The sequence below is a fragment of the Microcaecilia unicolor genome, chromosome 5 (assembly GCF_901765095.1).
Source record: "Microcaecilia unicolor chromosome 5, aMicUni1.1, whole genome shotgun sequence".
NCBI classification, from domain to species: domain Eukaryota; kingdom Metazoa; phylum Chordata; class Amphibia; order Gymnophiona; family Siphonopidae; genus Microcaecilia; species Microcaecilia unicolor.
Window position 1 is genome coordinate 103,316,499 of NC_044035.1, and position 25,838 is coordinate 103,342,336.

At 44.2% G+C, this 25,838-nt stretch overlaps 1 protein-coding gene across 2 annotated transcripts in view; it reads right to left on the bottom strand.

The window, feature by feature from the left end:
- Positions 1-25,838, bottom strand: part of HERC4 (HECT and RLD domain containing E3 ubiquitin protein ligase 4) — a 164,104-nt gene that overhangs the window by 36,773 nt on the left and 101,493 nt on the right. For both annotated transcript variants that reach the window (XR_003942136.1, XM_030203132.1), the window contains exon 20: positions 17,841-17,907. Coding sequence is in view for 1 of the 2 variants with exons in the window: in XM_030203132.1 (XP_030058992.1) it covers positions 17,841-17,907 (67 nt within the window). In the remaining variant the exon portion in view is untranslated. The remainder of the gene's footprint in view (positions 1-17,840; positions 17,908-25,838) is intronic.

Below are 25,838 nucleotides of genomic sequence, written 5' to 3' on the forward strand. Positions count from 1 at the left end.
GGATGGGGCGCATCCCCCCTGTTTTCTTTTCCACAAGGAAGTACCTGGAATAGAATCCCTGCCCTTCCTGCCCTGGTGGCATGGGCTCGACCGCATTGGCGCTGAGAAGGGCGGAGAGTTCCTCTGCAAGTACCTGCCTGTGATGGGAGCTGAAGGATTGGGCTCCCGGTGGGCAATTTGGTGGAGTGGAGTGGAGGCCAAATTCAGGGTGTATCCGCACTGCAATATTTGGAGAACCCACTGGTCGGAGGTTATCAGAGGCCATCTTTGGTGAAAAACTTTCAACCTCCCCCCAACCAGCAGGTCGTCCGGTACGGACACTTTTTTTTTTTAATTTTCTTTATTAAGTTTTTAACAGACATAACTTCTCATTTATGAATGATAATACACAATTTAGAAATCATATAACCAAATTATACATCCTTATTTCTAATTTTAAACATTCTACCGACCACAAGTTAACAGAAATTGATCCAAGATGAAAGATTTTTCAAACAATCTAAAAGAAATAAATCAGAAAGAAGTACATAAACGAAGCCCTAGTCTTGGGTTATTCTACCAAATCCGGTTAATCAGTGTTCATATGGGATTAAACCTTAACATTTATTTCCTCCCTACTTATTATAAACTCCTCCAATCGTTTAGGTTCAAAAAATTGATATTGTTTAGATTGAAATACAATTCTGCAAACACAAGGAAATTTCAACAGGAAACTAGCTCCTGTTGCCAAAGTTCTTGTGCGCAAAGCCAAAAAGGCCTTGCGCCGCTTTTGGGTCTCTCTTGATAAATCAGGATAGATCCTTATTTTAGAACCCAGAAACTTTGAATCCAAATGTCTTAGTGAAAGTCTCAGAACTGCATCCCTATCAATCTCCAGAGCAAAAGTAACCAACAAAGTAGCTCTCCTTGTAACGACCTCCAGAGATGATTCCAAAAAAGTAGTTAAATTCATCTCTCCACCCTCTTGAGGAAATTTTCCTACTCCCCTTGGGTCAGTTTGTAAATAAAACGCACGAGTAATGGGTGGAAGTGATGTATCAGACATACCCAAAATTTCTACAAAATATTTTTTAACCATTTGTACTGGAGAGACTAAAGGAGAGCTAGGGAAATTTATTAACCTTAAATTAAGACTTCTAGACTGGTTCTCCAGATATTCCAGCCTTCGGGAAGTGAAATTCTTTTCTTTAAGCAGAGTTTGACCCACAAGTTCCATCTTTGAGGTTCTTTCAGTAAGTTTTTTCACTTCCTCGGCTTGAGAGCCAGTCTTTTTCATTTGAGTTAATGCAGTTTCTGACAAAATTTTTATAGTCTCCGCATTTTTAACCACCATAGTTTGTAGGGAAGAGTATGCTGTAAAGGTTAAATCCCATAGTGACTCTAATGTCACTACGGCTGGCTTTTCCATTTTCCCAACAGTTAATTTAGGATGTAGTGCATTTTTACAGCAAGCTCCAGGATACTCACTGTCTGTGAAGACAGCCCAGAAGATGAAATCGGTACTGGGGCTTCCATGCTGACAGCATTCTGATTTCCACCGGCTTCCACCAGGCTCCCTCCCTGTGCACCCGACTCTCCATTCCGGGTTGGGGCATCAGGGCTCTGTAGGAAACGCTCACTTCCTGGTTGCAGGGGCGCCGCACGTTCAACGGGGCTCAGGGAAGCCCCGTCTACACTGACAGCCAGCATTGAAGCGCCTGCTTCTTCGGAGGGGGTAGAAACTTTCCCAGGACCCAGTGCTACAGCAAATTCTTCCAATTTCGCCTGGCGAAGCTGGTCTGACCCGCCAGGGAGAGAGGGAGTCTCCCTGACTTTGTCTCTCCTTTTCCCCATTCTGAGAATCAGGTAAGGGACCGCTGAACACCGCTTGCTCAGAAAGAATTCGTGCGCGTCTGGCAGGGCGACTCAGACCGTCGCCATCTTGGATCTCCGACACTCCTCCGGTACGGACACTTTGATGGTGGCTATGTTCCCATGGATCCAGTCAAAAGCCCGTCCCCGGCTTTTGCTGTGGAGGCGCAGGGGGCTGCTTAGGCGCCCGCTGTTGACGGGAACGAGCGCGCTGGGACTGTCCCTGTGCCTGAGGAGGCCTTCGGGCCGGCTGGGTGTACCTACGCTTGTTGTAGGCGTAGAGCGCAGCCTGCCTGGCCTGGGAAAACCGTCCACCTGCTGAGATGGATGCTGAAGGCGCCCGGTGGGAGAGCTTGTCGAGGGCGGTTTCCCGCTGGTGTAGTTGGTCCACCAACTGCTCGACCTTCTCACCAAAGATGTTATCCCCCCGGCAAGGGACATCCGCCAGTCGTTGCTAGGTGCGGTTGTCCAGGTCAGAGGCACGCAGCCAGGAGAGTCTGCGCATCACTATACCTTGGGCCACAGCTCGAGATGCCACATCACAGGTGTCATAGATACCCCTGGACAGGAACTTTCTGCACGCCTTCAGCTGCCTGACCACCTCCTGAAAAGACCTGGACTGCTCCGGAGGGAGCTTGTCAACCAGGTCCGCCAGTTGCTTCACATTGTTCCGCATGTGAATGCTCGTATAGAGCTGGTACGACTGGATGCGGGTCACGAGCATGGAAGATTGGTAGGCCTTCCTCCCAAACGAGTCCAGAGTGCGAGACTCCCGCCCCGGGGGCGCCGAGGCGGTATCCTTCAAACTCCGTGCCCTCTTGAGAGCAGAGTCCATGACCGCCGAGTCATGAGGCAATTGGGGCCGCATCAACTCTGGGTCAGAGTGGATCCTGTATTGGGACTCCGCTTTCTTGGGGATGGTGGGGTTAGATAAGGGCTTCAGCCAGTTCCGAAGCAGTGTCTCTTTGAGGACATTGTGCAACGGCACCGTGGAAGACTCTCTAGGTGGTGATGGATAGTCGAGGACCTCGATCATCTCAGCCCTCAGCTTATCCACAGAGACCACGGGGAAGGGAATGCAAATAGACATATCCCTGACGAAGGAGGCAAAGGAGAGGCTCTCAGGGGGTGAGAGCTTCCTCTCCGGTGAAGGAGTGGGGTCGGAGGGAAGGCCCTCAGACTCCTCTGAGGAGAAATATCTGGGATCCTCCTCCTCCCCCCATGAGGCCTCTTCCTCGGTGTCGGACATGAGCTCTTGAAGCTCAGACCTGAACCGAGCTCGTCTCGACTGCGAGGAACCATGTCCTCGATGGTGGCATCGAGCGGTGGACTCCCGTGCTGGCGGGGATGAAGCTCCCTCCATCGACGTCGACGGGGATTCCACCTGCGTGGCTGTCGACACCGGTACCGCAAGCGGCGTCGGTGTCAGAGGCCTCTGCATTGAGCTAGAGCACGCCGGCGCCTCCATCAACGGCGCCGGGGCCCAAGCACCCCCTGGTGCCGGCAAAGCCTGGCGCATCAGCCCTTCCAGAATCCCTGGAAGGATGGCTCGGAGGCACTTTTCAAGGCCCGCTGTCGGGAAAGGCAGGGGGGCCGGTGTGGGTGCCGGAAGCTGCTCTGGTCCAGGAGACGGTACCGAAGTACCCATGGACTGACGCAGCGACACCTCTTCGACCGAAGGGGAACGCTCCTCTCGGCACTGCCGCTTCCTCGGCGTCGAATCATCTCTGGAGGCACCGGAGCTGGTAGTCCCGTGCGCCGTGGGCGACCGATGACGGTGTTTTTTAGTCTTTTTTCGGTGCCCATCATCGGCACTCGGCAGCAGAGATGAAGAGGAGGTAGAACCCCCCCCCGGCCTCGAGAGATCGAGTCTGACAGGGTTCGGTCCCGATGGCCCTGGGTAGAGGGAGTGGCCGGGGCAGATTGCCCGCGCGGCCGCTCACCCCCGCCATCGCCGGTGGTCCGGAGGGCCAACGGTACCTGTACTCCAGGGGTCGGTGCCGATTTCGTCGACATCGGTACCGAAGATCTCGTCGTCAACACCGATGCCGTCAACGTCGAGGGGCCGGCGCAAGTTCTAAAAAGACGGTCCCGAAGAACTTGCCTCGCCACCTGTGTCCGCTTCCGCAAGCCGAGACACAAGGTGCACGTCTTGGTATTATGCTCCGGCCCAAGGCACTGGAGGCACCAAGCGTGGGTATCGGTTTGCGAGATCTGCCGGCCGCACCGACCACACTTTTTGAATCTGCTCGGGACCTTCGAGGACATTGACGGAAAAATCGTGTTGGCGAAGTCAAAGTCGTGGATGGTGGCGGTGAAAAGCACGCCCGAAAAAAGAAACGACCGCGCGGCCACAAGGCCGCAATGGGGCGCCCCAGCGGCTAAAGACGACGAGGGAACAACTTCTTTTTTCTTTTTTTTTTTACAGAAGAAATAAAGAAAAGAGGCGCGAACACGCACGAAAGGAGAAAAACTCACGGCTAGGCCGCGATCCAGTTTCCGGGGCTGACAAAGAGAGAGACAATAACACGTCTCTCTTCAGCGCGGAATCGAAAAAAACTGAGCGGGAACGGTCGCGCACGGGCGGGAAGACGGCTGCGCATGCGCGGTGGGCGTGCCCTGCGTGCGGGACCGCCCGCGAAGTTTTTGTTCCGGTTGGTGGGGGCTGCCGTGGACGTCAACCCAGTCGTGAGAACAAGCAGCCTGCTTGTCCTCGGAGAAATATTTGTACTCAGAGAAAAAATGTCTGTGCAAATTAGCAGGTGTAAATGTGACTGGGTACTTTTCCTAGGATCATTTTTAAAGTTAACATATACATGTAGATCCACTTTGAAAATCCTGAAAAATCCAAGCAGTAAGACGTATGAATGTACTTGTCACCAATTCAGGCATTTACTAAATACCCCCATATATGGCTGCTTGGACTCCTCTGGTGAAACTCTACTTCTCAGGCAGGAAACAGAGACTAATCAAAGTAGTTCTGTTAAGAAAATAAAACCTGCCTGACCATGCTTTCAGGGTATAGAGGAATGAATACGAAAAAGCATATGGCATGATGTCTGGCTATAACCATTAATGAGGAGCTGTTTCCAGCAGACAGTGTAAACTTCAAAATTCCTTTAATGTAAGCAGGAACAAAAGTTGAGAGGCCTTCCAAAGTACATAGCGAGTGACTCTGCCAAAGCGCAATAAGAACACGTGAAGATAATAGGCTAAGCACAGAACTGAGAAACTGTTGGGGGGCAAACAATAGAAAAATATTTGCTGCATCATGTTAAAATTGAAAGTAGCTCTTCAATTGTACTAAGGAAGAAGTTAGCAGCTATTCATGCCTGTGGTGAGCTAGATCAATAAAATACAGAACTACCCTTGAACTATGTAAGAATTATGCAGGTTTTAAAAAGAGGTTACGTCTGAACTCTTTACAAATGCATTTATTTCACTGGAGAAACATAAGGATTATGTCCCAAGTGAGTCTGGTACATTCTGATCCAGAATACCACCAACGATAAAGCCAACGGATGAGCTAAACTGAAATCAGACAGGGTGGCTTAAAATAGCCACTCAAAACATCTAGCATTAACAACTAGGTGAAAACACAGAACCATCTACTAGAAACCAGACAAAGTTTTATTCTTAACCCTCAAACAAACTAAAGAAAAATCCTAACCCAGGTGCATTATTTTTGACCAGAGGTTCCACAGAAGTGGCTTTTCAAAATTTTCTTTTAGGACATTCGATGTGCCCAAATGTCACGTCTATGGCCGTGACCACCCTCAGCCTTACCTTCTTTCTGGGGGTCAGCAGTTCTGCTGGCTTCTGTCTGTGTTTGTGTTTGTCTTGTCTCTAGTCTCTGGGCTGATTGCTTCACTAGACCTCACCTGTGTGGGCTATGCCTCTCTAGGGAGCCAGCATCTAAGATGGCTGCCACTGGGTCTGTGCCAGCTTCCAAGATGGCTCCTGCTTGTCTTTTCTGTGGGCTCACTTCCTATGTGTGTCAAGCCTCTCTTTGGGGTCAGTGTACTTCCTGCTTCTGTCCTGCTGCTGGTGACTCATCAGTGAGAGCCTTCATAAGGAAGTGCTGTGCTTGCAGTCAGGGTCTTTGCTTAAGTGTTATGCTCTTAGGCCAGGTCAGGTTAGTAAGTGTCTGCTGCACTACTGCTTAGCCTCTCTCTGGGTTCCAGCCCAGTTTCTTTCTGTGTCTGTGTCTCTGTTGTCCTTCCGTGGGGGGGTCTTCCCTGCCATTGTCTGTCTGTGGACTGCGGGTCCTTCCTGGCTTACCCTGTGTTTGGAGTGAAGCCTCTGTTCCTGGCTTACCCTGTGTTTGGGGTGAAGCCTCTGTTCCTGGCTTACCCTGGGTTGGGGTGAAGCCTTTGTCCGGGTTTGTTCTCTGTCTGTATGCGAAGCCTCAGCCTTTGTGGGTTCCCCAGTCAGTGTGTGGAACGGCTGTGGCTTCAGACCCTTGGCCTGTTCTTCCTGGTTACTCTGTTTGCTGTGCTGCCTGCCCAAAACCCTTGGCCTGTTATTCCTGGTTTGCTCTCTTTACCCTGAACCCTGCCTTGCCTGTGTGCCTACCCTGCTTGTATATCCTGTGGGTATATCCTGAATCCTGTATCTGTCCGGCTAGTGTGTATTTCCTGGGTGATTATTCCTGTATCCTGTCTCCACCTAGCTAGAGGGTGTACCCTGTGGGTATTCCCGGATCCCCGTTCTGCCTAGTGTGTTGCTGCCCTAGTCCTTGCTCCTGCTAGCTTCTGTATGCCTTGTGTTCCTTGGTCTGTCTTTTGGGTCTTGATAGTGGCTGTGCAGCAGCACACTGTCTAAGTCTAGTTCCGTGCCCTGTTGCCCTCGTGTATCCCAGACCCAGGGTGGGTCCTCTGGATCTTCAGTTCCTGCCTTATCCTGCAAGTCCTGCTGGCCGCCTGCACTTCGGAGCTCAACTCCGGAGGAACGGTGGCTAGGTGCAGGTGAAGCTGTTCCTGTCTCATCTGTTCTAGTTGCCTGCCTTGTACTACTCCAGGCTAGAGTTCCAGTACTGCTCTTCTGTGTTTCCAGTCCCGAGGTGGACTTGCCTGCCGCTGCCGCTCCTCGGCAGTGGCCCAAGGGCTCACGAACTCCAGTCCTGCCTCGAGGGCCTGACAGAATGCCAAGGCCCTCGAGAACGCGACACCAAAATACAGTCACTTGCTAATTAACTTTCTTTCTGTACACAAACTTTCTTTTTTCTCTCTCTCTTTTCTTTTTATTAATTTTTACTTTTACCAAGTATTATAACAAGTATTTCAACCTGAAAGGAAAAACATGCATTCTAATTATAACATCGTATACAAAAATATACTAAGGCAATTCTATCTATAAGTGGATATCCATTCATTTAGAGCACAATAGAAGAACCACCCCAATACAAATGCTTGGAGAAAGCAAATAAGGCAATAAAAATAAAACAGGGAAGATGATAGTGCTACCAAACTCATTATTAGTCCTTATTACTAATTATCTAATGGAAGCTCTTATATGCATTCAAAAGCGCATGGCTCAGAACAAGGTATCTCTCAAAGATATAACCGAAACAGGGAAGATAATGCACCGTAGTAAACTGGGCCCTTGATCTCGGACTTCACATTGCTTCTTTTACTATTTGTTATGTTAAAGCTCAATGCCCATTATTTGTATTCGGTTTTCGTATTCAGCTGAATAATATTTTTCATTATTTGTATTCGTCTGAATAGTAAAATAAGCTATTCGATACAGCTCTACATAGCTTGTCAACACACATCTAGAGGACACTGTACACATACGGGAAACGTTTTTGTGGCCTAATGAGGTCAAAGTGTAGCTGTTTGGCCTCACTGCTAAACGATATATATGGAGTAAAACACAACATATCACACTAATACCATCTGTACAGTAAAGCAAGGTAGCAGTACCATTATGTTGTGGAGATGTTTTGTAGCAACAATAGGGGGACTGGAGGATTGTGAAGATCAAAGGAAATATGAATGGTGCAAAGTACAAGCAGATCCTGGAGTCTGCCAAGACCTAGGACCTTTCATAGGAAAATGACGTTAAGCAGAAAGCAAAAGCAACAATGGAGTTGCTCAGCAAGATGGAGGTGAATGTCCTTGAGCGGCCTAGTCAAAGCTCAGACCTGAATCCAAAAAGAAATCTGTGGATGCTTATTAAAGTATTTTCATTTATATTGTGCTGACACTATCATCCTATATAATAATTTGTACCTCCAACGTTCTCTGGCTGGCTGGGTTCGTAACATCCCCTGACATCAGCAAGACTCCAGCGTCCCCTTCCCTCTCACTGTCCCGCCCTCGAGTAAAGACGTAATGAAGTCAGAGGAGGGCGGAACAGTGAGAGGGAAGGGAACGCGGAAGGTGAGCTGATGTCAGGATGTTACGAACGGAACGGAAGCCGGCCAGCCAGAGAACGTTAAGGTACAAATCGCTGGAAATGGAGGGGACGACAGAATCGCGGGACATCAAGGGGAGGGCATGGCAGAGGAGAATCGCTGGACATGGAGGGCATGGGATGGGAGGGAAGGGAAGAATCACTGGACATGGAGGGGAGGGCAGGGGAGAGAGAAAAAAATGCTTACACGAGAGCCTTCCTAGGGCCCGTTTCATTGCTGACGAAACCGGCTTGGTTCCACTAGTATCTAAATAACATGAATGTTCATTATATTGCCTATTTTGGTTATCATTTGCATTCTACTCACTTTTATCATATTTCTGTTATATATTTTACTGTGCTGTTTGAATATGCATATTTCTGATCCTGGATCATTTCAAGTTTATCTTATTGATTATATTTTATGCTTACATTTTGATCATTTTACTATTACACTGCTAACCCAATGTCAGTTGTTTATATCAAGCAGCACTTGTACAGTACCTTGGTGAATCTCTTTATAAGGTGGCTAATAAATTCCAATAAATAAATTAGACTACAGATTATCCCAAACCTACTTGGTCAACAGAGTATAGCATATTTTATGTGCTTATATTCTTAACTAGAAAGAGCTTGAACTATCCTGCCAAAATTAATGAGCAAAAACTACTGTAAGGAATTGGTAGACACTTATCCAAATGACATGGCTATTTTTGGTAAAGAATGGGCTTCCAACAAGTTGGTGTGAACACTTGCGAATGCTAGATATTTTTTTGGTTTCTTATTCCTGTTAACTTTTTAAATATTTTTATTAGTTTTTTTATGTTAAATATATAGAGTATGTTGTATAGATCAGTGAAACAAAAGTACGTACTGAACAGTATTTTTTATGTGAAAAATGTGAATGTGAAAAATGTACAAGGGTGGGAAGACATTTGCAATACACTGAGGCTCATTTTCGAAGCACTTAGGGGGACTTCTACTAAAACTTAGCTTGCGTTAACTGCAGCCAGACCCACAGGAATAAAATGAGCCCTGCTGAATATAACTTGAGCTAGACTTACAAAGTTCCATAAGTTACTATGAGGCTCATTTTCAAAGCACTTAGCCTCCCAAAGTTCCATAGAAACCTATGGAACTTAGCCTCCCAAAGTGCTTTGAAAATATGCCTCTATGTAACTTTGTAAGTCTAAATGCTTTGAAAACATGCCTCACTGTATGATATGACTTGATCAGGTCTTCCAGCAATAAATTCTACAGCTTAACTCTACGTTGGGTGGGAAAACAAAAACTCTCTCTAATTTGTTTTAAATGTGTTTATTAGTTTCATGGGGGGTTCCCGTTGTTTTAATACTATTTTGAAAGAACAAGTGATTGTTCCCTATTCATCCATTCCACCTTACTTATGATTTATGGACAGGCAGACTGAAAGAGCCATATGGTCTCTCTCTACCATCATGCACTATGCTTATAATTCTGCTGCTGTTTTCACCAGTCAATCATCTAGATAAGATTCTAAATACATCATTTCCTTAAAGCTATTAAGGCCACAATAATTTTTGTAAATATTCTGGAAGAAGAGATAATACTGAGTAGTAGGGCTGTGTAGTGATTAACAAACAAAACCTTGTATATTTTTGGTGGCTTCCATACAAACATGACAAAAATCTCAGGGACTTCATCTTTAACAGGGGGATAGTCAGAAGCAAACGCTGGAGCTAGAGGCTGTTAGCGCCATACTAGCGCCAGCGTTTGCTAACGCCCTATGATCAGAGCCCTCGAGCGCATGAAACAACGCGCTCGAGGGCTCTGAATGCAACTAGCATGCAAATGCATGCTAAACAGGGCTAAACATATTCATCCCCAATGATCAGCGGCCAGCGCACCAAAGATTGGGTCGCTGGCTGCAGCAAACCCTACGCCAGCTCTGAGCTGGTGTTAAGGTTTGCAGATCATTGGGGAAGAATGGTGAGCCTTGTCCAGCATTCATTTGCATGCTGGCAGGCCCCCATTCCCCCCAACAGCACCTGCCAGCGACAGGTCCCCACGATGATCCCTCCCTCAGGTTCTCCAGCCCCCCCCCCAACTCTCCCAGCAAAAGGTCCCTTATGGCCTAGTGGGCCAAAAACCAACCCTCCCCCCCCCCAGCGACAGGGGGGCTGGAGGTCCGCTGGACCTCCAGTCCCCCCCAACGATCCTCCCCCTAACTCCCCCAGCAAAGGGTCCCTGGTGGCCTAGTGGGTGACCAACCAACCCCCACCCCAGTGACAGGGGGGCTGGAGGTCCGCTGGACCTCCGGTCCTCCCGATGATCCCCCCCCCCCAGGTTCTCCCGCACTTCTACCCCATGATCAGAGATAATTGCGTGCTTAAATTTGCATGCAATTATCTCCGATCATAGGTCTAATAAAGCCCCGTGCTGTTCCAGTGCTATTTTTGGATCGCTGTTTGGAACAGCGCGGGGTTTTGATCATCTGTCTGTAAATGCTGTACTTTCAATAATGATTGAATATTTTAACACCCAACAGAAAGGACTTAACAAGGATCTGGGGTTCCTAGCCCATTATCTACTATAATAAAACTCACCCTCAACTTTCTGAAGACAACGTTCTGAAGTCACTCAGTCACTCACTGAAGGGTTCATGGATTCATGGTGGTGAAGCCACAACACTGACCATGTCTCTCTGCCCCGCCCTCGCATGACGGACCAATCAGAAAAAACACACTCAACATTCTGAAACACAAAGGACCATCACAACACCGTTCCCAGGCAACACTAGGCAACGTAAGACGGACCAATCAGAGGAAACTACGTGACAATAAGGGAGGAGCATTCCCCAGCAGAATGGCTCATTATCTGGGCAGCACGGACAGCACAGAACCACCGCTGGAACGAGAGAAGAATATTCCTGCTGTGGGTATGTGCAAAAATAGACCGGGGGGGGGGGGGGGGGGGGGGAGAAATTTTTAAATGCCTAATGCCAGTACTGAAGAGTGCCAGAGGGCCTATAGCACAGACTATATTTGGGATCGCTTGACATGGAGTCAGAGGAGCCGGAAAACAACGTGCCCGTCACCATCTGGGACGTGGGCGAACAGGACAAGCTGCGGCCCAGCTGGAAGGATTATCCACGACCCAGCCAGCAGCGAACAAGGAAGGGGGAGGAGTACTCCTTCCCTGCCTAGGAATCGCTGGAGACTGGCTGCCAAACTAACAAAACAACCGCACACCGACGCACCACCTCCATCATTTGAAAGGCATCCACTCTTTCTTCAACAGAAATGCAAACTAATAATACAAAACAAACAAAGAATACATGGTTTCTCAGGCGGCTGCAGGTAACTCCCCACCCCCTTCCTCTTCCCCTTTTGCCGAAGCGGCCAAGGACGTGCCCAACCATCCCCAGCCTCAGGCAAGCTGTCTCCCACCTTGGGGATTCCCCGAGCACCCGGAAAAAGACGGCGCTGATTCCTGCAGCGCATAAATGTTCCAGCATTCCGCTGCAGCCGTCAACAACCTGCACACACACCGCACCCTCACACACTCACACACACAAAATAACTCTGTGACACATACACACACACAAAAAAAAACCACATGCTAGCGCCCGTTTCATTGGTTTCGGAAACGGGCCTTTTTTACTAGTAAACCATAAAGCTGTATGTCTCTGTTGATCACCCCACCCCGCACCTATCCACACCCATTCTGTCAGAATATCAATGATATGCTTTGATGTCCCCATGCATACCTCCTACCCATCCCCATCCTCCCACCCTGTCAGACTGTCATAGTAATGCTTGAATGTTTTCACTTATATACACTGTCAGCTAGCACATTTGCTTATTTCCGATCTGACGAAGAAGGGCAACCTTCGAAAGCTAATCAAGAAATGTATTAAGTTATGTCCAATAAAAAAGGTATCATCTTATTTTCTTTTCCATGTTTTATTTTGTTTGATTTCTATTGATAATAATTAGTTTGTAATGCCCAAAATTCTGCTGAGGAATTCTGCACCAAGACTTTATAGCCCATAGTTTCATCACAATTCTCACTACTAATATATTCTTTGGCCTGTGCTTTGAAGTCATGGGAAGCATATTCTTTCAGCACAAAGAATTGCAAATTCTATTGTGTAACTACTCCTGGGGAAATTCAGTGCAAAAAAATAAATAAAATAAAAATTCTGCAGAAAAATATTGAAAAATCTGTGCACGTTACTTTTAAAATTCACACCCCCATCCTCTCATTCTACTCAGGTTGCATAAGTCAAGATCTTTAATCACTGTCCTATTGGGGGACAAAAAGATGGCACTTTGCCATAGTGTGCTTTTATTCCAAATGATACCTGACTAGTGTCCATTCTAGCATTTAAAGAACTTTTATTCTAATATTTTGTTCTGTCACATTCTTGTCTATATTTCAGTCTTGTAAATAAATTATTTTGTTATTGTTATTAGTTATACAGGTCCTCATAGTTTATTAGTATATATCTACAGGGATAAAACTAAGGCCAGCTAAATAAAGACACAGTTTTTACCACATAGTAACAATTCATTCAGTCTGCCCAAAAAGTGACCAGAACTGCACCTGCCACTCTGAGTGCTAAACAGTTATTTTTCTACAGTCTTTATCCTATCACTGACACTTAGTGGCGATTATTACTACCCTCGCATCCCTCCCCCTAGGCACACTCCTCACCATCTCTCATTCTTCTTCTCCCCAAATCACATCCCCAACCTCTCATTCTCTCTGCCCCCAAAGGCACACCCCCAGCCTCTCATTCTCCTTCCCCCTAGGCATACCCCCACCTCTCAGTCTCCTTTCCCCTAGGCATACCCCCACCTCTCATTCTTTCTCTTCCTCTCCCCATTTTTCGTTACTCTTCCCCCACTCACAACTGCACACCCTCAAACTTGCCTTCTCCACCTCCTCACCCTTATGGTGCACACCTTCAATTCTTTTTCTTCCCCCTACCCCACAGCACATAGTCAGCCTTAACTCTCTCCCTCTCCCTAGCCTGCTCCACTGACCCTCACTCCTCTGTGCTACTTACCCTATTTGAGCTTGGTTTGTCCCATGCCTCTCCCCCTTCCCTGCCCAAAATGTACAACAAAGAGGAGGTGCTGCACATCAGGTCATGTCCTCTACCTCTGTTAGCCTTCACCCAACTGTTCATTTGAATGGTGCCAGTGTCTGTATAGCTGAATGGTACAAATGAATAGCTGTAACTAGACTGGCAGAAGATGATGTGGGGGGTGAAGGGGGCAGAGGGACCAAAGAGAGACACTGATCCTGGTTCCTGCACAGAATTTTGCACAGCTAGTGACATAGGTGCCCCGTATAAGAGGCTTGGGGAGGCTAAGCCTCCCCAGCCAAGCTGTGACATTTCCTCGCCTTTTCTGCCGCCGCCCACCCCCCGCTGAGCCTGCCCTCAGCTCCCCGACGATGACCTTTCCATTCCTGCAGTGGCCGCCCGTGCCCAGCGTTTAAACCTTAAGTTGCAGCGACGCGATGGCTCACCTCCGTTCCAGCCTTTCCCTTCTCGCTCAGTGTCCTGCCCTCACGGAAACAGGAAATACCTCATCAGAGGAAGGCGGGACACTGAGCGAGAAGGGAAAGGCTGGAGCGGAGGTGAGCCGTGGTACAAAATTACAGTGTGGTTGTGGTAAGAAAACATATTGTTAACAGTTCACAAGAAACAAAAGTTCTGGCGTGTGCATTTTTTTTCTTTTTTTTTTATATTTGCTGGAAGTATTAACAATGTATAATATTGCAGAAACTGCATTTAGTCACACAGAAACGGTAGGAACTGTTCCAGCTGTCACAAAAGCAAACACATCTGTGGAACCGGCCTTCACACTCTTCACATATCCACCCTATGACTATTTAAAAAAAATCTTGAACATGCAGTTCTGACCACACAGTCTCTTGCAGTAAGATTACACTTGAAACAAAAACACAGTTCCTTGCACACTTATGTTTTTTTTTTTTGCTTGTTTTGATCATGTGACGAGTCCAGTTTTTTTCCTTTTCGACACACCTTAGATGTTCATTTTCAAAGGCTTTGAAAATGAGCCTTCACATCTTAGTTTAAATGGTCTGGAAGACATAAACAGCATCTCTAAGTGCTAAAACGGAATGTATAATGAAGGAAACACTAACCATTTGTAATGTAACCCCAAAACATCGAATTCTGATTAGTTAACGAGGCATTTTGTTCCTTTAAAAATGCAAAATTTATAATTCTTCACAGATGTAAGCATTCTCTATGTTCAATTTCTCTCTCCTTTTGCTAAATCTGATATAGTACGCCACCAATCCATTGAATAGCCACATTAAATCTGCTAATTCCATGCTCTTCAACCCCAGAAATTATTTCCAGAAGGCAAACTTGCTTTGCGAGATCAAACAAGACTTAAAGGTACACGCTTTCTCACATTTTCCCTACCACAGAGTTCGGGATCCAGAGGAAAATTCATGACTCTTGCACTAATAGTAACAAATTTTCAGCTACTGGCACTATACAATGTTTTGATTTATGGCTTTAAGTATTAAATTTAAATATTTATATATGCAAAGTGAGCAAGCGTCTTTAACAGTTGCGCCTTGCAAGACACAACAAGAACCTGTTACAAAACAAATTACCTTTTGTGTAAGTTTAAAGAGTTTTAGATAAACAAGTTCTCCTCTTATGTCATTTAGAATTATAATAAGTAGCAAGAGTGCGGTATTACTAATCAATGCCTACATTACACTACATTTTCTTCATTTTATCTAAAATATCATCCAATCCATGCTGTACACTATCGTAATAGCCTAGAGTAGTGGATGTAAAAAAAAAAAAAGGTTGTGATTGTGGTTAGTATATGCTTTGAACAACAACTTTACTCTTTGACATATGATACATATCTAATTTCTAAATTTAATAAAAGGTATTAATTGTAACTATCTTATTTTTACTTGTTCTTTTCTGTGTTGTCAGACAATTATGGATGTAAGCTCCACCCCTGGCCCCACCCCTAATCCCGCCCCCTTTAGCCTCCTCAAACAGTTGGGCCACCGACCGCCTATGGCTAGTGATCTCTTCCACCTCTCTAATCCCCATTTATGACAGCTTTAATTAAGATTAAAACAAACAAACAAAAGCATGGATCACACCACTTAAGATCATTTTAAAACTGGCAAGGCTGTACGTATAATATTACACACTAGTAAAAAAGGCCCGTTTCTGACACAAATGAAACGGGCGCTAGCAAGGTTTTCCTCGGAGTGTGTATGTGAGAGTGACTGTGTGTGAGAGAGAGAGTGAATGTGCGAGTGTGTGTGTGAGAGAGAGAGAGTGAGTCTGGGTGTGAGTGTGTTTGTGAGAGAGAGTGTGTGTGTGAGAGAATGAGAGTGTGTGCAAGTGTGTATGTGAGACACAGTGTGAGAGCGAGAGTGTGTTTCACACAGATACAGTGTGTGCGAGAGAGAGTGTGTGTGAGACACAGACTCTCTGTGAGACTGAGTGTATGAGACCAAGAGAGTGTGTGAGTAACTGTGTGACACATAGAGAGTGAATGTGATACAGTGTGAGACATAGAGTGTGTGAGAGACAGTGTTTGAGAGTGAGAGAGAGAAAGACATTGACTGTGAGAGAGAGAGAGTGTGTGTGTGTGTGTGTGTGACAGAGATACCTCTTCCCTCCCTCTCTGGTGTCAGGCCCCCCCTCCCTCCCTCTCTCTCTCTGGTGTCAGGCCCCCCCTCCCTCCCTCTCTGGTGTCTCAGCATTACTGTGCAGGACGCTGAGCTCTGGCTGTGCTTCAAGGAACTGACCAATCCTATTTAATAGAATGCACCTCCAACATTCTGAAGCCGAGAAACCTCGTGTGGTTGGTCACTTCTGCTTGTGACGAACCCGGAAGTACGTGATGTCAATTCAGGAGATGGATACAGAGAGCAGGAATGCCTCAAACATGCAGTCAGCTTCAGAATGTTGGAGGTGCGTTTTATTATATAGGATGGTACCCCAGTTTACCTTGCCTCACTTGTTAACCCCTATCCCCACTCCCTTAGATTATGCAAGATCACACCTATCATGGTGCAAATGAACTTCAAGTGCACACATCGCTCTCCTTTCTGCTAACTTGCTCCGAGTTATTGGAATTCCTTAACTCTACATTTACGAATGGAGAATAACTATGCAAGATTTAAAAATGGTTCAAAAACATGGCTCTTCTCACCTCAATAGGATGCTGATTGAGGCTTGAAGACTGAGGAATTCTCTACTCTCGCTTTTCGTTTATTCTACTTGCCTAGTGTCATCCTCAGCTCAACTCAGTTACTTTATGCTGGATTGGACTGTAATTTACAGCATCCCTTTCCTTTTTCTTTGTGTTTCATGCCTGTAGTTTGAATGGATGCTCCAGCCTACTTTTCCCTACTGATTTTCTTGTTTACTGGTTACCATATTGTGAACTGCTTTGATAATATCCACAAGGGGTGGTATATCAAATTCATTAATAAATAAAAATGGCCACACAGCTGCTTCAATACTCACACCTGCTACTGTAAGGGTCTTACGACCAAGAATGTGCCTATGGCCCGGGAGAAGGTTAAGCTGCCTGGTACTACCATACTGGACCCATTGTTCATGTATGCAAAATACTGATTATACTTGCCTTCTCACACATGTGACCAAGGTGAGATACAACTGGGTAAGGTATTCAATTTAATAAAACAATCATAATACACAAATCAAGCGAATCATTACCCTGACTGACCATCAAATGGTTCTTACCGAGACTGATGCTGTGCTTTTCATTTCCGAGATCAATGTTGTATTATACAAAGCATCCGCTACACAATTTGCTGTTTAACACTCAAACAGCTGTACTCTATGCTTTGCTGCTGCATTACTTGCATGTATCATAGCTAGTAATGCTCTTGAAAAATATGCCAATGAAAAATATTCTTGCTGCTCTCTTACTTCTCAAAGATGCTACCAAATAAGCTTGAAAACTGATCAAGCTCTCCACCTTAGTTTAATACTCAGATGTTATGAATGGGAAGTAAGGATACTCATGGATCAAATTATTTATTCACTAGTAAAAAAGGCCCGTTTCTGACACAAATGAAACGGGCGCTAGCAAGGTTTTCCTCGGCTCCCCTGGAGCCACCCATATCCAGCGACCCTCCTCTCCCCCTGCAGCCACCCTCCTCTTTCCCTGTGCCCACTGCAGCCACCCATATCCAGCAACCCTCCTCTCCCCCTGCAGCCACCCATGTCCAGCAACCCTCCTCTCTCCCCTGCCCCCCCCTCCAGCCACCCATGTCCAGCGACCCTCCTCTGGACATGAATCAGCTGTGAGGCATTCCCCCCCCCCCGGGTTCTGAAGTTGACATCATAATGGTTACGGTGATGTCAGCCTGATCTACGGCGCCTAGCAGACCAACTCGGAATGAGTCACGGTCCCAGGTACGTCAGAACGTTGGAGGTGAGAATTATAATATAGGATGATTGTGGACAAATTTCAGGCTATCATTGTTTTCTGGACATCACTTCTAATCAGATTTTTCAACAATTCATATAACAATAAGCAAAAACTTACTGTAAAATTGAGATAAAATATCTGTTCTATATTATCTTCTGGATAATCAAGCAACAGCTGCATACCTCTGTAAGACAATGAACATATTTAGTAATCATTTCTCTCGATAAAAGGGCTTTCTGAAAATTTACTCTTTGCACTCAGCTTCCACAAGGCGCGCACTTCTACCCAAAAAGGGAGTAATTTTAAAAACTGTTTTCCCCACATAAAATTGAATATGGCTACTATAAAATTGGAAGAATATGCATGTAAAAAGTGGGGGTATACAGCAAAAGTGCCTGCATTATGCAGTGAGTGCATAGATGCTTCCAAGGGTATAATTTTGGTGGAGAAGGGACAGAGCTCTGATGTACATGAATACTTTATAAAGCACATTTATATCCACACAGAGTTCACCTGCACAGGTGCACTTGCTTCAGAACAGGCATAAATTTGTTTAAGAGCATTTGTGCACCACTGGGCATAGTTCAGAGAGTCTATTCTATAAAGACAAAAATAACAACCATTGTACAAAACACTCACAACTAAGTGTAAGGAGGGACATCAGAAAAGTACCTTTGACTCTCTGCAACTATATGCTTTCAGTTGTCTCTCATTAGGATTTTGATTTTCAATTGCAGATATCTTCCTAGCCAGTCTGCATTATCAGTACGCTACTTTAGCCATTAATTAAAGGGCCCTTTTTAATAAGGTGCATTAAGTGCTAAAGTGCACCTAACACAACTTAAAATGGCACACCATGGGATGCACTCAGGTGTCCTATGGTAACTACCAAATTAGCACATGCTAACTGTGAGCTAAATTTTAAAATTTGTTTTGGAGGGTGCACATCAGGGGTGGAGAGTTGATGTTCCTGTGCTAATCAGTGCGACTACATGACAGTGTGCTGATTAGAGCAGAAGTACCATGAGAACACTTACCGCCTACAAAATGGGTGGCAGTTAAGTGCTCCCATGTTAAAAAAAATGTTTAATGGCAACATTAGTGTATGGCTGCAGTAAATGTGGGAGGGAGGGGGTAAACCGCATAAAGGCACTCTAAGGCCAATTTTTGTCACAGCTTAGTAAATGAATCCCTAAAATGTCTAGATCCAACATCCAAACCTTTACACAGTTCATTATGTGCATAAAAGCCAATAGCATGCTTGGTATGCCCTTTTACAATATTAGCTTTAATAAAAAAAAATAAAAACCACTGTTGCTTGAAAATGCCTTCTTAGTACAATGTGCCTTTTCTCTCCAAAAGACCCGACTGTGCACAGTGTTTTGTTAAAACACTGCATCAGGGGCTTGGGTTCCAAAACCAACAGTGCTACTCCTTATAAAAAAACTTTATTTTTATTCAATAAAACTGCCAACAATGATACTAACTAACTATATAAATGTTTAGTGCAATATTCATATTACTAATAAAGATTATCCTACAACTTTCCCGTTACATTGTATTTTTTTTAAATGAGAAAATTAATTCTCCCCTATCCTCCACTGGCTATGTCCATGCTCTTTTTTATTCCTCTGTGTCACATACTGAAACCCTTCTTCAACTGGCTTAGTCCTAAATTTGTGAATTGGAAGTTTATGAAGAGAAAAACCATTCTCTTCATAAACTTCCAATTCACTTGATCAAACGCCTATTTGCTATCTATGCACAACAATATTGATGGAACTTTCTCCTGCCTGGCCCTTCAAATCAAATTTAGGACTCATTTATCCCTTGCATAATAACCGGCCATAAAACTGGCCCGATCCCCTTGTACCAAGCCAAAGATAAAAGTTAGGAGACAATTTGCCAAAACTTAGTTCAAAATTTTTACATCCAAATTCAACAACAGGATTTGCCTGTAAGAACTGCTCTGGGTGGTGCCCTTTTCCATTTTGATAATACAGCTATCTCTGCCATTTTCATTTGAAACATCTAAGTGCCCCCCATCCCATTGAATAAGGCCACCAATTTAAAGTATAATATCCTTGAACATTTTGTAAAATCTCACTGTCAGCCCTTCTAACCTGGGAGCCTTCCCCACTTTCAAGTCCTTAATTGCCTGGTCTACTTTCAAGTCCATTATTTCCCTATCTAGCTATCATTCCGTTCTCCTCATTGAACCACTGAAGCTCAATTTCACTTAGGTAATCCATTACTATCTTTTCTTCACCCCTTCCAACACTTCCTTATATAACTCCTCATAAAATACTTGAAAACAGTGCTGTATTTCCTCATCTTTCTGACACATATTCCCCCACCAGATCCCTTTCTCTCAACACTTTAGACTCAAGCCCTTTCTTCCGTTTATGTTCCAATAGTTTACTAGTTTTATTATCCTTCTCAAAGAATCTTTTTTTCACTAACTCCAGGGTGTACCCAATTGGTTCTGCCTTTAGCATTAGTAACTCCCTCCTCACTCGAAGGTCTACCAGCACCTTGTCTGAAAGGGTAGACTCATCTCTATTTCCAACATTTCATTTTGGTCCTCAACACCTCCTGTTTTCAATTTTTCTTTAAGGCAGCTAGCTCTTGAGATTAATTTACCCCTTAAGTAAGTTTTTATTACCTCCCACATGGACTACCGCCACATCTCTCCTCATTAATTTTGAAATATTCCATCAGCTCCTCCCTAATTTCATTACATATCTCCTTCCTATCCAACAAACTTTCATTTAAGAACCAAAAACATAATGCTGAAATTTGTTGTTGCATCCAAACTTCACCTATACTGTGCCATGGTCTGACTACACTATTGATTCTGCTGTATCTTGTCACCCTCCCTATAATAGATATTTCTACCAGTATCATGTCAATGCAGGAACAGCTTCCGTAAGCCTTTGAGAAAAAAACCCATAATTTATTTCTCCCTCATTCTTAAGATTCAAGGTATCAATAAGCTTCAACCTATTCATAATTCTTTTCACCCTCAGCTTTATTTTTAAGTTGAAACTCCCACACTATAGTACCATACCCTCCTCCATCTATTGTACCCTGTCACCCAGTGCTTCATAGAAGTGCCCCTGCTTAATGCCGGGTGCATTAATACTTTCAACAAAATAAGCACTATTTCATTCACTGCTTTCACTATGATATAACTTCCCATCATGTCCCAATCAATCTTATCCACCTCTCGCTTACAATCCCTGGATATAATTCCAACCCCCCCCCCCCCCCCCCTTTCCTGTGCTCTGCTATAAATGTTTGCAGATAAGTGGATACCACTTATTCAATAAATACTTGTCTTTTTCCCCCACTATTCAGACCTTTCACATTCAATATCATAATATTCAAGATGCCCCTTCGATCTCGTCCCCCTCTCCCTTTCAACCCTTAATTATACCTCCCCCTCAGCAGACCTACCCTTTCCCCCTCCTTCCTTTCTCCCTCATTCTTGGTCTCCTCCCCAGGAAACAATCACCCCTGCCAAGCATTCTCAATTCACTCTACTTTCACCCTACCCCCTTTTCATGTTATTCTACCCCATTGTACCCCCATTTAATCCTCCTTCATTCAGAGTCATCCCTTTATTCCCCATGCAATCATACCCTACTTATTCCAATCATATGTTCATATTGGCCCTGAATCAGATCAATTGCTGCTCAGTTTCAAGTCCTCTACGTTCTCAGTCTCCAATTTTCCATTGTCTTGCTCTGCTGTACTCTGAGTTGACTCCTCACTCCCATCTGAAGTCTATCTGGTTCTTCAAAGGGCTGCTTCGGCTTCTTCCATTTCTCTACATTGGGCTTGGCTTTCCACTCATTTTCTCGCTATCTGAGGTGCTCTGTTCACGCTTAAGTGTACCTGCAGATAAATAACTTTTATGCTCCGTGATATGAGTTATGCAATTAAGTCTTCTATAAATTGCAAATCTTCTTTCTTATGTCACTTGATGTTCCTATTACAAGCTTTGGGCCTGTTTACCAAGCCACACTGTAGGCGCGCTAACTCTTAGCACGCACTACAAAGTTAACACGCGTTAATGCTAAAAAGACACCCATATATTACTATGGGGCTCATTTCAAAGCACTTAGATTTACTAAATTCCATAGGTTACTATGTAACTTTGTAAGGCTAAGAGCTTTGAAAATACGCCTCTATGGGTGTCTTTAATGTTAGCGCAGCTTAGTAAACAGGGCCCTTTATGTTGAACGCAACTATAGATTGATGAAAACGTCTCTCACAGAGTTTAAAAAATCATTTATCTTCAGGCATACTTACAGAGCTTTTAGTTTCCCATTATTTGGTGACTAAACATTCTTTTCAAGATTTCAGGTGGTTTATCATTGACTAGATGCCTGATCTTCTAGAAGTGGGAACAGTAACATAGTAGATGATGGCAGAAAAAGACCTGTATGGTCCATCCAGTCTGCCCAACAAGACAACTCATATGTGCTACTTTTTGTGTATACCCTACTTTGATTTGTACCTGTGCTCTTCAGGGCCCACACCGTATAAGTCTGCCCAGCATTACCCCGCCTCCCAACCACCAGTCCCGCCTCCCACCACCGGCTCTGGCACAGACCGTATAAGTCTGCCCAGCACTATCGCTGCCTCCCAACCACCAGTCCCGCCTCCCACCACCAGCTCTGGCACAGACCGTATAAGTCTGCCCAGCACTATCCCCGCCTCCCAACCACCAGCCCGCCTCCCGATCTCGACTAAGCTCCTGAGGATCCATTCCTTCTGCACAGGATTCCTTTATGCTTATCCCACGCATGTTTGAATTCCGTTACCGTTTTCATTTCCACCACCTCCCGCGGGACGGCATTCCAAGCATCCACTACTCTCTCCGTGAAAAAATACTTCCTGACATTTTTCTTGAGTCTGCCCTCCTTCAATCTCATTTCATGTCCTCTCATTCTACCGCCTTCGCATCTCCTGAAAAGGTTCGTTTGCGGATTAATACCTTTCAAATATTTGAACGTCTGTATCATATCACCCCTGTTTCTCCTTTCCTCCAGAGTATACATGTTTAGTTCAGCAAGTCTCTCCTCATACGTCTTGTAACACAAATCCCATACCATTCTCTTAGCTTTTCTTTGCACCGCTTCAATTCTTTTTACATCCTTAGCAAGATACGGCCTCAAAACTGAACACAATACTCCAGGTGGGGCCTCACCAACGACTTATACAGGGGCATCAACACCCCCTTTCTTCTGCTGGTCACACCTCTCTCTATACAGCCTAACAACCTTCTAGCTACGGCCACCGCCTTGTCACAATGTTTCGTCACCTTCAAATCCTCAGATACTATCACCCCAAGATCCCGCTCCCCGTCCGTACCTATCAAACTCTCCCCGCCTAACACATATGTCTCCCGTGGATTTCTATTCCCTAAATGCATCACTTTGCATTTCTTCGCATTGAATTTTAATTGCCAAACCTTAGACCATTCTTCTAGCTTCCTCAGATCCTTTTTCATGTTTTCCACTCCCTCCCGGGTGTCCACTCTGTTACAGATCTTAGTATCATCCGCAAATAGGCAAACTTTACCTTCTAACAGTGGGACTAAATTAACATGGCAGGAGTAATTTTGGATTTTTGAAACAAAGTCTCCAAAACCTCTTAGACTTAATGATGAACTGGAGTGGAATAGCATTCTGAACTTTCATGATTCATACAGTGTGCTGTTTAGGCGATTTACATATTATCTGCTAGGAAAGTTAACTTTGCCATGATTGGACAAAAGAGCGAGTTTAGGAATATCATCATTTTATTAAAGCATCATTGGATAATGTAACAACATGAACTTTTCACTTTATAATGCTAAACCATGGTAGATGGGGGGGATGGGGTTCAGCCCTTTGTCTGCATTAATAAGTTTTTCAATCTTTGTGACAACACTGCAGCTGAAGGAGTGAAGAGCACTGATGGGAGCACATGACAACTAAAGAACTACTGGTGACTGAGAATGAGATTCCATTTAACGGTGCAGTGCCACAGTTAGTTTAAAAAAAAATCTTTATATGGCGTAACAGATCTTTGGAGGAGAAAATACATCACGTTAAGTGGTATCAGAGAGAAGTACAAGGCTAAAGTGTTTTTAAATCTAATAATTCAGAAGGGCATACTGAGAGTGTTACTGCTTTTTATGCAGTTAATGAACTATATAAAGATCTGGATGTTCACACAATAGCTAGGAGGATACCAGTGACTGAAAACCAAAGCCTTAATGAGAGACAACTGAAGGAACGCATGTCCAAAAAGCTGAAGATTCTTTACTGATGGCCCTTCCTCACGCTTGTTTTTGCAAAGAATGTATATAGTGGTTGGTATTATTAGTGTGTTGGGATATTTGTTGGCTTGGCTCGCTTTTATATAGTAGACATTAAAATAGGTGCATTTTTGGAAACGTTTATAGATGCTCTGTTATAAAATTATCCTTGTGTGGAGGCATTCCCAGTGGTGAAGTTTATATAAGGAGAAAAAATAATGAATATACGCCTGCATTTTTAAAACTACTCAGTTGTTTTGAGGAAAGAAGGTGCAAATCTGTCTGAAATGTTTCCCAGGGCAATGTGGACATTAAAGCTGCAGGTTAAAGACCAAAGATAACAGGGTTCAAATCCCACTTCTCCTCCATGATGCTTGATATGACCTTGGAAAAAGTGCTTCAAACTTTGTTTCCTCAGGTACAGATTGTAAAGCCCTTTAGGGCAATGAAATACCTATTACACCTTAATATAATTTGCCATGAACTTGGAAAGGTAGTAAAATCCAAATCTAATCAAATTCTTTTTCACAAAATGAACATATGCTCATACCTTCTCTTTAAAATCCGGTCCGAAGACCATGGGTAACAGTACTTATGGAATTTGCAAGCTGATACTTTTTGAAATTGTCCTGCATATAGTCTCTCAGTAGTTTATTAAGAGAGACAATTACTCCTATGAGCGCATTAAACAGATTCAATATTGAACTACAAACTATGGTACACAATACAGTAGAATTATTCAAAGATATATATTGGCTGACTAAGTTTAAATCTCAAAAAACCACAACCAACATATTAAAAGAATTATGGATGACTTTTACACAATTTTGGAGAAAAGACCTCAGTTAGCCCCAGATAACAGGCCCACAAGTATATAAATAGAGCCAGCCTAGGAAATATATCAATGGTCACAAAAACGCCAAAAACAAGTCCTCCCTATATTTCAAAAATCAACATATTAATACCACTATTTTATGTTTATTAAACTTTTTTTAAAGTCTGTTTTGAACTTTTTCAAAAACTTTTCTTTACATATACAAAGCCAAATACATAGCTTGCTTCAAAAAGCTGTATGGGAGTACTTTCTGCATTGGCAGTCAGCAATCTTCAGGCGTCAAACTTAAACATGGTCACAGAAAGCAATCATGAATTCCCGACAGATTCCCTATTTCGCTTTAGCTGCATCAGGGGAATCAACTGCATCACTTCACAAAGACTTCAAACTTGCATAGTACTGCCAAACAGTAAGTATAGGGAGTACTTGTTTTTTGGAGTTTTTATGACCATTGATGAGCTCCCTAGGCTGGCTCTAATTACATACTTATGAGCCCGTTATCTGGGGCTGAGGGGTTTTTTCTCCAAAATTGTAGAAAGTCTCCCACAATTCCTTGAATGCGTTGTTGGTGGTTTTTGACATAATACAGTAGGAACATGGTGCTCTTCAGAATTTGAAATTAAAAGCCAGAAGAAATGAAAAATATTTTTGTTTTTAGGTTTAGGGATGACTTGATATGATTTTATATTTTTTACTGACTGTTTTGTGTTATACTTTGTTTTGATTTTAATGAACACCATCTTGAACAGCATTGTGTATATTAAATTTTGAACAAATAAATATAGTTCGTCCCACACTAGCTCTAGAACTGGAGCAAAAGATAGAGAGAATAAGCACCCAAGTTTGGGAAGCCACTGTATAATGCAGACACCTCCACTGAATCCAGTTTGACTCTAAATCTTCTTTCCATGTCATAGTAACATAGTAAATGCTGGCAGGTAATGAACAAAATGGCCATCCAAGGGTG